Raw genomic sequence first — 16580 nt, 5'->3', positions numbered from 1 at the left:
ACCAAGTTCTCACAAGGCCCAGCTATCCAATTGTAACTCTCAAGAGCAAAGCGGAGTTCCGACCGGTTCCCACTCTAAATTGACTAGATCAATGAGAAAATATGTCAATTGCAGCTGCTCGACTGTTTCTTGAGTTAGTCATCAATTTCTTGCTCTGACGTTACAGATTATTTCAGAAATGTTTTATTTGATTTTTGAGACTCTCAATACGAGAATAATTACATACGCCTGTATGCCATATATTATTGTCATTAAACTGTCATATACTTTGACGCAACAATATGCTTCTGTAATATAAATTATATGATTCGCCGCTGCTGAACTGGATTTTCAAATTAATTTCGTTATTTGTATGCTTTCCTTTGCTTGGGCATGTCTCTGTCTTTGAGTGTTAATAAATTTGTGACAATTAAGAAAGAGTGTAAATGTGGAATTACAATAAAATGAAAAGAATAAAAAAGAATAATATTTAAATATATTTCGTCGTAAAAATATAAATCGCATTTATTGCGCTGAAACTCAGATGTAACAGTTAATTAATGAACGCCTGTTGCCATTCGGTTGAGCCACTGGCACTATTCAAGCTCTGAAATTCAGGTTTTTGCTGACGATGGCCCTGCAAACATTTGCAAATTGCATTCAAAACTCGAACAAGGGATTTCAACGGAACCCATTCAATGAAACGCCAAAGGCTTTTAAGCAAATTACTCATGGTTGTGACTGAATGGCTGCATGCATGCGGAAAATTTCTGGTGAACTATTGAAATGCAGCATCTGGCGTCACTGGTATAATGGCGAAACATTGCGTTGTAAATCAACAGAAAGCTGGAAATTGTTGAACATTTCATTTGGTATGTACATACATTCCTACGATGTTTTGCTGTGAAACACAATGTAGGAATTCTATAAATTTATGCAATTAGTAACCAAGACCTCTACGTCGAAACGTCCGGTAAAGAACTTCAGCTCATTGTCTGTCGCCAAAATCGGCTACTACTAGGTTCTGGCATAATAATATACATACATCTAATTGGGTATACGAGCTATTTTATTTCGGGATTAGAAAATAAAAACATCGAAAATCGCTTTATTGTTTTTCAAAATATTTTCTATTAAGATCACTACACTTTGCATGCGTTTGAACCAATTGTCGCAGCACTTTTGTCACTCTGGTGTACAAAAAACGTAGACATCCTAATTTATTTTTTATGTACGGGTATAAAAAGAAGTCATTCGGTATCAAGTCAGGACTATACGGTGGATGACTCATCAAATCAATGTTTTGAGTGCTCAAAAATGCTGTTCTTTCAGTCGATGTGTGAGAGCTCGCATTGCCGTGGCTGTTGGTTTTTCTGATTTCTAGAAAGACAACTGGCAGTTTTGCTGTACTGCCTTGTTCTAGTGGTTTAGTTGCGACATGTCCAGTTATTCCAAAAAAATACAGGCAACCATTTGCTTGTTTGGAAGTGCTTCGTGCACGACTTCTCGGCAGCAGGCACTTGTCGCTGTCGCCAAATTAAAACCGATCCTAACAATGGGCGGCTGAAATGAAATGTAAACTAATATGTGAAATGTAAAATTATTCAAAGATCTAACAAGTCTAACATTATGGTACGAACAGAAGCATCAAATAGCTCTTATATACCTATCATTTGCAATAGAAATTGTTTATATAAAACAAATAAATTGACCTATTTACATATTTTTTGCACTAACAATTTAATGGTGACATACAGTTTTTTGTTTAAGAATACCACTGTGTAATTTTTCCATTTTGAATGATTTCATGTGGATGATTTTTGCATATCTTGTTTTGTCACTTTTGTAAATGTCGATTGCTTACGTAGAAATTATTTCTTTAAATGTAAAGAATTAAAATCGTACATTTTCCTGGAACGATTTATTTCTATGAATAGTCCTTTTGTGTTACTAATATACTTGTATAAAGAGCTGTGAGCTATCTGTCTCTTTAATTAGAATTAAAATTAAGCCCATTATCTATTATACTACAGGGTAAGTAAAATAAAAGATTTTAAATACGTTTTTGTGTAATTCAATTAGTATTATTGTATGTATTAATTTGCACCTCCTTACTTTCTATCAGTATTACAAATCATAGACATGCTCTAACCTAAACCACAATTTGCCTGTAAATGCTACAACCACTTTTGTTGCGTATTTCTCACATTCTCGGAATGTAGAAAGCAAATTGCAAAGTTTGTTTTAACCAATTTAAATTTATTTAAAATAGTGGAGCAAAACAATGAGTTTAAAAGTAGTTTACAGTGTTTTTGTATGAAGCTACACTGGGGTAGTTGAACAGTTGAAACTTCGGTTTGATGATGATTAAAAAAAAACGTTTACGCCACTATGTATGTCAGCTATATGGTATAGTGATCTAATTGTACGGAGGCTAGAGCGCTGTCTTGGACAATGATCCGTGCCTAATTTTCTAAAGACATCTTCACAACTACACACTTTTGCCCTACATGTCGATTTTGATCGTTCAGTTGGTATGACAGCTACATATATGCTATATAGGTCTGATATAGGCAGTTGCGAAAAACGAGTAGCTTCTTGGGGAAAAGGGATGTGTGCAAAATTTCAGATGGATATCTCAAAAACTGAGGTATTATATATACGAATATTTTATAGGAGTATAGGCTTACCTTACTAACTTTGTAGCGATATTATATAATATATTCCAGATGAGACTTTACCGAGGCATTAACTTTCGTTTCTTTTTTTCAAACATTTAAAAATTTTTAAAATTTTCAGTGTAATAAGGATTACCCTATACTAACAAATATGCAAATTGAAATGAATTGACGTGTGTTACTTCGTGTAATTAAATTCTTTTGCATTAACTAATCATTAATTAAAATTACTCATTAGTTAAAATTCAGCTTTCACTTCACTGGTATTCAATTATCCCTTAATGAAGGCTTAATGTTGCAAATAATATAAAGAATTACATTTCTAAAATATCGTTAAACTGTATTAATGAAAAATAGCTTTCGCTAGGCAACGTTCTGAAAAAAATATTTAAATATTAATTTGAGAAAATAAAATATTCTTCAAACTCTGCGCTGACGGCATTTAATATTTTAAAATGTTCGCTTAGTTTGTCATTTGCCATAATTCAATGTTCTATGTACAATGTTTTATATTTCAAATTTGTTACTCTATATTCATTATTCTAGATGTTACGTTGTTGTTTACGCCAATTTTCGATGACCCGGTGCAGAATTTCGGTTACAGTGCACTAAATGTTGTCTTCAAGCTCCTCTAGCGTTCTTGGTAGGTTGGCGTAAACCTTGGAGTTAAACCCACAGAGAAATTAATCTAGAGGCGTTAAATCGTATGATCTTGGCGGTCATTTGACTGGGCTATTTTTCAAAACTAACGAGCCGCCACTCTTTGCACGTTATGTGTCCATATTTGGACGTGAACCATGAGGCGCCGCACCGTCTTGTTGAAATTAGAGATCGTCCGCGTCGATTTCATCGAATTCCGGGAAAAAAAGTCGGTCAACATCGTGTTATAACGCTTGCTATTGATTGTAGGCCCGATAATGCCACCATACTACAATTCGCACCAAACGGTCAAATTGGGGATGCAATTGCGTTTCCTGAACCACACGCGGATTTGACTCAATTTTGTTTGTTGACGAAGCCATCAAGCTAGAAGTTGTCTTCATCTGCGAAGATAATTTTGCGATGAACGTTTTTTCATAATAAAATGGCAAACCTTACTGAACACACTGGCAAAATTCGACACAAATCCGTAAACAAACAAGGTGGCCAGAAACTGTCAAAATCACGTGATTCCTATGGTAGACACTATATGCTATATGTTCTATATTCAATGTTTATATTTTTTATATTATGTTATATTATTATATCTTATATTCTGTACATTGTATTTCAAATAATATTTTCTGTATATTATGTTCAATGCCCTTCTCCTTCTTCCTTCCAGTTTTTGCGATAAAATTTTCAGAAACTTTCGAGCTTTTGTATTTTTTAGTACTTACATACATTATGCATAATTATTTATTTATGCTTTTGTATTGTGTGCACTGGGCCGCAAATTGGTTATTAACATAATTGTCTGATTGCCTTGCATTCGGAGAATGTATACAATGCAAAAAAATTAATAATGCAATTACCACTTATTAAATATTTATTTTTCGATTCATTAATTGCTGACACATGTTGTTGTTTTAATAAATTAAAGAAAGTAAGGAGCGGTAAAGTTCGGTCTCGGTCGAACATTGGGTATGCCTGCAATTTGTGTGTATTAAAGGCAACAGAGATCTGTTAAGTGAAATTTCGCACCAATTGCGTCTAAAGATATAGATATGACTGTGATCCGATTTTAACAGGTTTTGACTGGGTGTGAAATTAAAGCCAAACCCCGGTTTTTTATCAAGGCTTAGGCAAATGGATCGAACAAGCTATAATTAGCCTTGTCAAACCTCGCCTTGTTGTAATAATGTCTTTTAGGTGCTTCTCACGGGCGTCATGAACTACTTGTAGAGTGTTAGTTTTATCTGTTTAGAATGGGCTCTACGATACGCAATTGCTTTCATTTGCTGAGTCTCCAGGCTTGCATCATTATTACTGCTGATGACGTTACAAAGAACAACAAGTTTTGTGACTGCTCATTCTGAAAATTGTAAATATTTCGTTTTGCCCTCATGAACCGTCTGACTGATTTGGTAGATTTCCAAAATTAGCCATCTTCGAATATCTTTTGGTGATGGGGTAGAATATGTAATGATTATTAATAATTAGTTGAGTTGATTTAGTCATGTCCGGCTGACCGTTTGCATTGTATCTGCGCGAACTAATCCTTCAGTTTTTAAGATATCGGTCTGAAATTTTGCACAAGTCCCTTTCTCTCCAAGATGTTGCTTAATTATCTGAACCACCGAAATCTTATCACTATAGCATATAGCTGCCAAACAAACTGAACAATCGGAATCAAAAGTTTATATGGAAAGTTTTTTCATATGACGATATATCTTAAAGAAATTTGGCATAGGTTATTGCTTAAGGCAATGGCATAATCTCCAAAGAAATGGTTCAGATCGGATTACTATAGCATACAGCTACGATTGAAATCAAGTTCTGGCATGGTAAGCTTTTAAATTGATGAGATATCTGAGAGAAATTTGCATGGGTTATTGAGGGTCATTAAAGCAACTGAACCACCGGAAACAAGTGATTGCAAGAAATATTTTCTATTTGTGAAGGTGCAACCGAAGTTAAAGTTTTTTCTTATATTTTTTGTCAAATGTAAAATAATTTATTGGATTGATCCCGAATGTACATTACCTGAGAGTCTTTAAGGTTTTTAATGGGTTAGAAGTTCCTTGAGTTAAAAATATCAAATGGGGAAGAAATTCCGATGAGTTGGTATTTGAAATAGATTGCAATAACCTCGAAATAGGAAGGACAAATTAAGCGAGTTCTTATTGTCCTCAACTTGCAACTGCATTTATTTGTAGCGTCAATTGGCGCGACTTCGTTATTTAAATACGGAGCTTTAGCATACTTGATTGCAAAGAAAGTGAAACGAAAGCAAAATCCACTGTAGCAATTAGAAGCAAAGGCTACAAATTAAATTTCTAGTATAAAATAATTAATATTTACATAAGAGCTTTCAGTTTGGTCGCAGTGTGCGCCGCTTGCGCCCGCTGAATCTTTAAGTTATTGCGAGGTTTTCGTTAGCCGCAATGTAGGCACTTTGCTGCCACTTACGCGTCACTAACTCACTGCTGTATTTTAGAATTGCCTAATTAATAGCACTCACACCGCCAATTCTTAGCCTTGGCTTTCAAACAGTTCCTTTCACGCTCGGGTACTACGGAAGTACCCTAAGTACATAGTGCCAGTGCATAAAGTGTTGCAGTCAAGCTTGCGCTGCCAGTTGCAGCCAATTAACATGTTCCACAATCACATTAGAAAGCCTTACGCTACAGTGCAGATATCAGTGCGCCATAAACTGGGGTCGCTTATGCGGCAAGTTGGCATTTTGCTCCCGGCGCTCGTTAATTTATTCGCTAACTCGAGCAATTACGCGTACCCAACGCCAACCCCTCCATCCCCCCAACGTGGTTGGATTTTTTGTTGTAATTTTTTTTTATAGCCCTCGTTGGCTTCGTGGGGCTCCGTTATTGGCAGTAAAGTGGCCACAGCCGTAGCGAATGTTCGCGTTCCCGAGCAGTGGCATAAACTATTTTAACGAATTAGCAGTTGATGAGAGAGTGCAAAACTTTAAAGTGCCAACAACTTTGTGCTCGCAGCTTAACTAAGCAACAATCGGAGTATGCAAAAACAAAAAGACAGCTGTAACTTTGTAACTTAAAGTGGCACGTTTCTGCCAAAATTTATACATGTCGTAATTTAAAGCCTCTAAAATCACCTCTGGCATCTACCTATTTTGCTGCTCGCAACGTATTGACAATATTTTAAAATATTCCGCCAAAAAAACTTCGACAAAAGTGAAACCATTAAAATACCATGTCGAAAGGACTAACTGACAACACCACTTTATTGTTTTTAATTTATTTATTGTGTTCTAGTTTATTGCCATCGCTACTATGCCTGACTGTGCTGTTACTATAGTCGTTATTGTTGTTGGCTATGCTATTTCCTCTCTTCTTTTATTGATTTTGGTCAGTTATGCACAGAAAAGTCACACATAGTGGCATAAAACCATTACAACATTGTGTGTGTCAACATTGGTTGAAGCAACAACAACGAAAACAGCAGCAACAACAACAAAAGCAGAAGCAATGACAGCAAAAAACTAGCGCTACAATAACAAAAACAAGTCGTAAACGAAACTTTGTAATGCAATTTTTGTGAACAAGTTGTGTTTTGTTGGCATTGTCCGAATATTTTCTAGCAACCATAACAAATATTGTGTAAAAATAGTATGCCTCCGACTGTGTAGGACTACCCAGTAAGCGATTACCAGGCCATTCCGATTTTTTAGTAGAACAGAGCACATTTGTACAACTAATCATTAAGGTAATGTATTTCAATTAGGTGGCAACATCGTAAAGTTATAATTTCTGTTAGCAGTTCACTCGTATTATTGGTAGCATTGCAAGATCAAATTTTAAATTTGTAATAAACATTAAAATATTTTCTATTAAAATTAGGAGGCAACATCAAATTACACTTTTTATAATCTATTAGCAAACCATTCAGATTTTTAGACTTGCAAGATCAAATTTAGTATCAAAAAAATATTGTATCACAAATTAGGTGGCAATATCATAAAATTATCTTTTCTATAATCCATTAGCAGGCCATTCGGAATTTTGGTAGAATTGCAGTTTCGAATTTTGTACAGTTATTATTAAATTATTGTATTTCAAATTAAGTGGCAGCATCATAAAATAATATTCTTTATAATGCTGTTGAAAATTATACTTATTGCGTAAGTGGTTTGGATTTGATTTATTAGTGTTGAATTTTTTTTTCCAAATTGTAATAAGGTGGCAACTCTAAACCAACTCATATTTAAATTGTAGCTTGTGAGAGCAATGGAAAACTAAATTTAAACTTCTAACTTCTTTTAAGTTATAACCTAACTCATCCCTTAAAGTTTTGATAAACTGCTGTTAAAAAAGACCTGCAGAATTTTGATAATATACCTACATATAGAGTGCAGTATGTAGAAATTCTATTTATCTATATTTTATCCAATTCATATCATAAGTATTGTCTTGTCCAAATGCAGAGTTGGTTGGTGCAGGCAAGGTTAACTCAAACCCATACGTTAGGTGGGCTTCCTGTAGAGCTATACCATGGAAGAAACTCGTTTTTTGTATCATTTTGTCAAGTTGAGAATGTCGTTCCTTAAGACAATAATAATAAGTATGAATCCTTGTGGGATATTTTTAGAATACTATGATCGTGTGATAATATATCTCCTTTTTACATACCTTTGTGGTAAATACAGAAACAGTTTTCAAATTATCAGTGAAGAAATTTGAACATAGAGTTCTTGGAACAATACCGAGTTTCCTAAAAAAAATTTTCGTCTTATGAAAAGGTGGTCAAGGTAACCTCTAAGTATTTATTAGTAGTCAAATTAAAAATTATGATATTTAATTAATAATTTATGACATTTTTAATTACGTTATATATATGTAAGTATGGCAAGTTTGTTACCTTTCATTTACTGGGTGATGTGAGTATGTATTACCCGGCTGCAGAAATAGTCGTATTTAATATGTGTGCTGGGAAACCATGTGATTGTTGGCGAAGTTTAACAGTAAAGTTATTTTAATGGGCTTTTGTACTCAAATGTTTTTTGTATTTGAACTTTAACCCATAGTGCTCAAATTGCTTAGGGATATTATAGTTTATATGGGTAAAGTAATCAGATTGGCCAGAGAAGGTGATATGATCTGCTCGTCCGTAGGAGCAAGAAAATGAGATTGTAAATTGTCTTACCTGAATTTATTGAATTAAGCTTGCCATGAGGGATGGCTAATGTAATCGATAATTGTACCATCATCTCAAAAGAATTGTGAAATATCAAAATTTAGAGAAACGGCTCTAGCCGTTGATTAAATATTAACGAACTTTTCGAGGTTCATCAAGCGAGGAATAAAAGTTCGATCAACACGCTTCAAAATGGTAAAAATGTTAACTGTTATTCTTGTTATTAATATATGACTTTTAATTTCGAATCTAGTTCGACCTTACTGATTTTACTTCCCATTTTTTATGCCAATGTGTGCTTGTTTTGTTTGAGTGCATTGAAGTTTACAAATTTTGCTTTTTCTACCAATAAAAACAAACAAATATTGTCAGGTTCGAGCGCTATGAACAAATTGTTTAAAACATGTTTTCATTAAAAATTTAACTATGCTATGTATGTATTTATGTGATTGTACTTATTTAACACATGTCAAAATATAAATTAAATTAAATGTTAAATATTTGTTTACGATTTTATTTAATCGATATTAAATGCATTTGAATCTGTGGTTGCTTTGGTAAACTTTTTCTAATTACAATCAGAAAGCGAAAATTTTCATTACACAGAACAAGTTCACGGTTTTATAACAAATCACCAAATTAAGAAATGCTGTACACTTTAAGAAGATTCTGGATTCTTTAAGAAGCTTTTTCATATGAAAATTAATATATATAAAATATACAAGTATATACCCTTCCCAAATATAAAACAGTCCCTACAAGTACTTTGATTAGTCCGTTTGTATTCCAGCTATATGCTATAGTGGACCGATATCTGCCATTCCGATAAATGAGCAGCCCCTTTGTGAGAAAAGGACGACTGCAAGTTTTCAAACCGATATCTTAAAACCTAAGGGACTTGTTCGCATATATATATGTATACACCGACTCAGCTCGTCACGCTGATCATTTACCATCTGAATAGACCCTGTTCAGCGTACAGAAAATGACCTTTGATTTCAGTTGAGCATTACAGCTTATACCGAGTTGTCACGACTTAACTGGGTTATTTCTAAAGAGTTTGTGAAAGTTGCAACAAAAAGCTAAGGTCAATACAAATCCAACTTAAATGTAAGGATGTACGCAGAGTTCAACTCCTTCAAAAGGGGTCTTGGAGCAATTTAAGTCCGTCAAAAACAACAGAATTTTATCGTATGTCGAAATATAGAATGACTTTATATATGTAAATAACTTTGCTCCCAGAGAGTAAATTGTGATTTCAACAAGAATAAAATGAACAAATTAGTAGTGAATCACTTTGTAAGCACTTAAGGACATTTGGTGACCCGTCGGACCACAAATATTATTATGTGAGCATTCAAGGTTAACTTGCAACCACCATATAACGTATGAGCCATAGCGAAGGGGACTAGTATTAACGGAGTGCACGAAAGTCTCAGTTTATGGCTTTTGCAATTGGTCGCCAGACAATATACACGTATATGTATATGGTACATAGATAAATATGTACATATGTGAGGTTTTGTAAGTATAAATGTGGAAGCGGCTAAAGGGCAATAACGGCTGAATGGGGTAACGATTTATATGTTTCACGGTCAAGCGATGCGTATAATTGAGTTTTCCACAACTTCCTGCTGTAACGCGGAAGTACGACTGGACATACACACATGTATAAACATACATATATATACAAGTATATGAATGTTGGGCGAAATTTCATAACCGCAGTCGGGTAATTTTGTTGGACGGCATCCAGCACTTGCTGCAAATTAACGCCCACCAACTAGCATAATAATGGATTTATTTTTTTCTGAAGGACAGTTGTTCGAGTAGTTTCACATACTTGCGTGTGCTTAAACGGAAGACCCTCAACAAAACGCGTTAATGTTGTTGATTAATTTTTTTTAACGGAGTGAAATATTTTCTAAAAGGCACATGACTTTAATAGATTTATGTTATCATGTAAGTTATTAAATACACATAAATGGGTTATATGATTTTGACAGATCAGACATTCAAAAAATAATCCCTGTGAAAAAGACTTTGTTCAAGACTTGGCTCTTCAATCACGTAGGTCTTTTTTCTCGATTCCGCTTGTGGGGAATTTGCGCTTTTCAAAGTAAGTAGGATACTCTGAGCCAACAACTAGATATATTTGTTTCTAATTTTTCGCTTACCAATAATCTTCTAACTAGTTTCATATATGACATGGTAGGACACTGTAAAAGTCAGTCAGCTAGTTAGACTATAAAATATTTGTTTGATAACTAGTCGCCCACAATAGCTTTTTGTCTCATGCTCATACCCCAGGTTGACCTTCTATAAAGTAGTATTGACTATGCCTTGAAGTGAATGGTATCAAATTCTATTGTATCGTTAAGCATTCGATATTCTAAGGTTTTACTTTTTTGAACAATTTCAAGCCGATTAACTTGCTATTTGCAAATACAACTGCTTGTGAATTCGGTCCCCTTGTGTCATAAGGTTAAGGAAAGTTGTTTACTAGATTACAGAAGATTTGCCCTTAATATTCCTCGGTGATGTCTTCATTTTAACTAAAAATTTAAATTATACTGTATAATAAAATTTGCAAACAAAAATTTCACAACCACTGAGCTGTATTAGATGTATATTTATTAATTCCACGAACTTGCGCTCATAAAATGAAATATTTTGACCATGTAGGGAAATTTTGAACTAATAAAGCCAAGCATTCTGCTTGTGACTGTATAAAAGTATTTCTCGCAGGATCCACACACTTACCACATGGCACTTTTGTGTATGTGAATGTTCTAAAATTTGTGCGGAAATATTTGTAAACCCGTATTTTAGGATAGTAGAACAATACTTCTTACAGCTGCCAGCTAAAATGTATACATTTACTTGGTGACGGTTATTGTGCAAATATTTTAAACTTAGTGGGAAAATTATGAAAATTCAATATTTTACGGTGAAAGAGGAATAGTTTTGACAGATGAGTTCAACTATTTATCCATACTATATATTTATGTGATGAATTTTAAAATAACATATTTCCTAAGCAGTCGTAGTTTTCAAATAAACATCTAAGTTTAAAAATCAAAATAAATAACAACAAAAATAACTAAAATACAAAATATTGAAAAAAAATTTGTTGAAACAATTAATGTTTTAATCTGGGTTACAAATTATTCCATGAAATATATTTTAAGTAATATTGTAAATAATATGACTCACATACCTGTTTCAAAGAATTATATATAAATTTAACACATAGATCCGACCGTAAGTTATTTGGCTCAGCAATCGAAATAATTTGGTTAAAAAACCTACAGAGTAAAATTTTGTGCATAACCATATTTTTTAGCAAATCGTTTCAGACTGAGTTGATTTCCAGATTTTGGCGCCTTGTCTCCATATAAGTTTAGTTTTTAAATTATTATAATTATATAACTATTTAATAATAGTTCTAAAATGGTTTAAACTACGCAAACATATTTATTCTTTTTTTGTTGAGACTATGTGCTTCTCAAGACTAAATAATTAATTACAATTCGAAAAGTTTTAAGAGGCGTTGGCATAAAGTTTAATACTCAAAATTTATGATAGAAAACTGTTTATATATAATATAATAAATTCCATATGACGCCATGCAGAGTAATACGAACACGGCTTTACAGGGGTATAAAATTAGAATATCAGAGTAAAAAGTTTAGCGATTGACCTTCAATGTCGACTTTCTTATTTGGATCTTAAATGGAATAAATACCGAACGACCATGAAGTGCATATACTGGTGAACCTGAAACAAACAATTATCCGATGCTCATATAAAGTCTGTTGATTATAAGTTTCAAGAACTTTTGCGAAAGCTTTATGTTAGTTATTATGGACGAGATCTTTCGTTTGCTAATATTATTTCGTGATAGTATTTTTAACGAGTATATAAAGTATATAAAATATTTATTTTTTAATTTCTTTTAGGCACTTCAAAACTTATGGCATTTGCTATCTTTAAGTTATAAATTAATTGCTTTTATACAAGTATAAGCTCAAAACTTGCCCACTTCGATTGATCAACCATCCTTCTTGTAAATATCTTTATCTCATATTGATTACAGAACCCTGTAGTTTTTAGTTTGGTTATAATAAGTAAACCTATGGTACCTCAATTATTTATAAATAAATTAGCACAAAACATCAAATTTCGTTTATAATCTCCTTTTGATTTTTCGTGTCTATGCAATATAAATATTTGGCTTAAAAAGGCTTAACGGTCAGTTTACATCGCCACTTCAACCGAAAATGTTTTTAAAGCAAACAAAGAAATCATAAAAAACATAATCAAAATGGATACCAGAGAGTTAGGTGACATGTCGCTACTGTATTCCCATGACGACAAGCAGCGTATTGCTGACTTATTCGTTGCACAAGTAATCGCCTTCAAAGCCACCGGACAAATTCCATTCGATGTACACTATGGACTGGGCTATACCTACTGCTGCTTCGTCATAACGCAATCGCTCTATTTGGGTGTGCTTTTTTTGAAGACCTCCTACGATATGCTGCTTAACGGGAAACTGGAACAGATTACCGACGCACTCACCATGACTATCATATTTTGGTTTAGCGTCTATGCCGCCTGCTATTGGTTGCTGCGTTGGCAGCGTCTGCTGGCCTTTCTACAACATATCAATCATCATTATTGGCATCACTCGTTGCCCGGCTTAAGCTTTGTGAGCTCGCATCGCACTTTTATTTTGGCTAAACGTATAACTGTTGTGTGGGCGCTGACCTGTATGGCCGGTACGGCGCTGTATGGTTTAGCTCCACTGGTCATGGGTGTGCACGCACTACCACTGAAGTGCTGGTATCCCTTTGATCCGTTGGTAGGTGGCTTATTTGGGGCATATTTTCAATTCATTTCTATTTATATCTTTGTGGTTTTTGCTTACAGCAACCTTATGTCTACAAGTTTGTGTATGCTTTACAATTGTCGGCTCAGATAATAATGGGCGCCACTTTCGGTAATGGCTCCGCTTTGTTCGTTTCGTTGGTTATACTCATGTGTGGACAGTTCGATGTGCTTTACTGCAGTTTGAAGAACTTGAGTTATTATGGCCGTTTGCGCGCCTGCTGTGATGTTGAGAAATTGCGGTAGGTTGAATATATGTACTTTGAACATCACTTAGAGGTTGACGAAGTTGTTGCATTGCTATGAAACCTCCTTAATTTTCAAAGGAATCTCTTTAAGTTTCAATGCTCTTTCATTTGGCATGTATTTTTAAACATCATCTTTCACTAACTAGTACTTTATTTTTGGGGCAACTTTCGTTGTTGATTTACGTGAGTACCTGCCGGCGACGGCCTTACCTCACGGTGTTCCAAAACACAACGTATCAATACAATGCGTTGATAAGCGCCCCAAACAATACGAGCTATTTGCAAGTATTTATTTGGATACCAGTGGCAGTGTGTCTGGGTCCACACTACCATCTTGGTATGATTCGAGGCCGACCTAAAACCTCTTCCGTTTTCGGGTACGGAACGCAGTTGCTTTTTGCAACTTTATTTTAGAACTGAAAAAACAGTTAGGCTGAATTTTCAGTTCTTCCTGCATTTAGGTTTCAACCACAGCCACCACGAATCTCCCCAAAGGGGCCATAACCCAATGAGCAGATTGGACCGAAGTCCAAGGGCTTTCTGCTCCCCGTGGTACCAGAAAGTCTCCGGTGACATTTGTCGCTTTAACTTCAAATGTCTTTTTATTTGCTTTTTCATTTAAAGTCTATAATATCAGTTCAAGCTGAGTATTATAGCACTATTTCTGACATACTATGCTGATATTACTGAGCAAGGTACATAATAACAGTCATAGTGCATTTGGCTTTTAGTCGCCTTTTACGACAGGCATGCCTTAGCGCGGGTAAATTCTTACCCCTACCCGCAGGGGGATTTATTTTTGGGTCAGTCTTTCTTCACTTAGTTTTTCAAAATAATAGAGGCCTCCCTCTTTTAACCGTCAACAACTGAAGTTTTTAGATCCGCTGTGATGTTATTGTCATTCTTCTTATTGCAGTTCATCGTTGAGCTTTGACGACTAATTAAATATCATTTGAGCTAAATTTATCCATTTCCATCAGACATAGTCTTTGGAAATTTAAATGCCCGAAGCCTTGCCATGTTAAGTTCCTAGGTGATATTAGAAATGAGAGCACAAAAATAGAGACTCAATCAGTCATTCTGATGTTCTCCGAACAATTCTAAGAACGGTTCTTCTTATTGACATTGGAAATCTAATTTATGCAGCAGATTTTAAATTTCAACCCTACTGCCTTTACATGGTCTTAAAGATGGGGTCTTTTTATTGTCATTTTTCAAAATTTCAGAGGTTTTAAAACCCATTCATTTTCATCTTTATTATACCCTGAAAAGGATAGATTAAGTATAACACGAAGTCTCTAACACCCAGAAGGATACGTGGGAGACCCTATAAAGTATTTATTTATATATACAAATATACAAACATATAAATGTATATATATTTATATGTATATATATATATACATATAAATGATCAACGTGATAGGCTAATTTGATTTAGCCATGTTCGTCTATAGGTTTTGAGATGTCGATCTAAAATTTCGCACAAGCATTTTTCATCCCAAGAAACTGCTAATTTTTTTTAACCGTAGCATTAAAATATATCATATAATTGCCATATAAACTGACCGAACAAAATAGTCACGGAATTTTGCATCAAACTGAACGATCAAAATCAAAATAAAGATCTTTATTATATCCTTGATTCGACTTGAAGAGTGTTTACTTGTATACCAAACAATATGTTAAGCAGTTACTACACTTTTCTTTTAAATTCTTCCCCTCTAGCAATGAACAAGCAGCACTGCCAAAAACTTCCGACGACGAACTGAATCAGTATATGTATTGCCGAGAACACTTAACCAATCTTTCGACGCTTCAACGTTTATACAGTCAACAACCAGCAGCAACGCTGCCGGAAGCCCTGCATTTGGCTGTAGTGCAATGTGTGCAATTGCATCGCTTTATCCTGGGTGCCTGTAAGGAGTTGGAGGAACTTTTTAATCCTTATTGCCTTGTTAAATCGATACAAGTAACTTTGCAGCTGTGCTTATTGGTTTTTGTTGGTGTTGCGGTGAGTTGTTGTTGAAATTGCTGCCGCAGTATCGGCTACTATAACCACCTACGTTAAATTTGATTTTCCATTTCTTCACTCCTGATTTTACTCTTTACGCCTTAGGGCGAACGTTCGATGGTGCGCATTTTGAATTTGGTCCAATATGTGACTCTGACATTCATCGAATTGTTGATGTTCACTTACTTTGGTGAGTTGTTACGCGGTCATAGTGTGCGTAGTGGTGAGGCGTTTTGGCGCTCACAGTGGTGGACCCATACCGCTGCCATACGTCAGGATGTATTCATTCTATTGGCGAATAGTAAGCGTGCAGTTCAGCTGACGGCGGGTAAATTCTATGCTATGGATGTGGAGAGATTGCGGTCGGTAAGTGTTAGCAAAGTGATTTTAGAAAGTAGTTTTACAGTTAAGTGGCGTTAAACCAAAGAAAGTTTGTCATTATTTCTTTATTCTATCTTTCAGGTGGTAACACAAGCATTTTCATTTTTAACGCTCTTACAAAAGTTAGCGGCTAAAAATCCGAAGTAAACGAATTAGATACTGACTCAGTAAATATTGTATAAACATATATAAGCGTGAAATAAATGCTAAAGAAAATGGTTTTACGAGTACAAGGTCTTAAGTTTGGATCTTATATCTTAATCAGTTTGATAGTACCAGCCTTTTCAGTGATCTGTCATTCCTTTACCTAACTATATGAAACATGATTATTTAACTCTATATTAAAAAGTTTTTGCACCTAAATTGACTTGTCTTTAAGTGTCCAAGTATGATCTCTAGATTCGGCGACATTTTGAGATTTTAATGATATATAGTAACGTTCTTTCATCCTCGCTTTTAAATTGAGAATGGTCAGTCGTCTTAGATTCCTGAAGCTGGTATTGGTTTGAGTTCTTTCTTTTCCTTCAGAAGCATAGTTTTGACCTTTCACAAGATTAGATCAGGCTATATATA

At 34.6% G+C, this 16580-nt stretch overlaps 1 protein-coding gene across 1 annotated transcript; it reads left to right on the top strand.

The window, feature by feature from the left end:
• The first annotated feature begins 12721 nt into the window (after positions 1-12721).
• Positions 12722-16234, top strand: Or85e (Odorant receptor 85e). Its single transcript, XM_070110640.1, has 5 exons — positions 12722-13338; positions 13407-13606; positions 15341-15626; positions 15732-15992; positions 16089-16234. Exons 1-5 carry the CDS (start codon positions 12799-12801, stop codon positions 16152-16154), a joined length of 1353 nt encoding a protein of 450 aa, XP_069966741.1. The 5' UTR covers positions 12722-12798; the 3' UTR covers positions 16155-16234.
• The last annotated feature ends 346 nt before the right edge of the window (positions 16235-16580 follow it).

Source organism: Bactrocera oleae, chromosome 2 (assembly GCF_042242935.1).
Source record: "Bactrocera oleae isolate idBacOlea1 chromosome 2, idBacOlea1, whole genome shotgun sequence".
Lineage (NCBI taxonomy): Eukaryota > Metazoa > Arthropoda > Insecta > Diptera > Tephritidae > Bactrocera > Bactrocera oleae.
The sequence above is the reverse complement of the archived record's forward strand: the minus strand, read 5'-3'. Positions and strand labels throughout refer to the sequence as shown.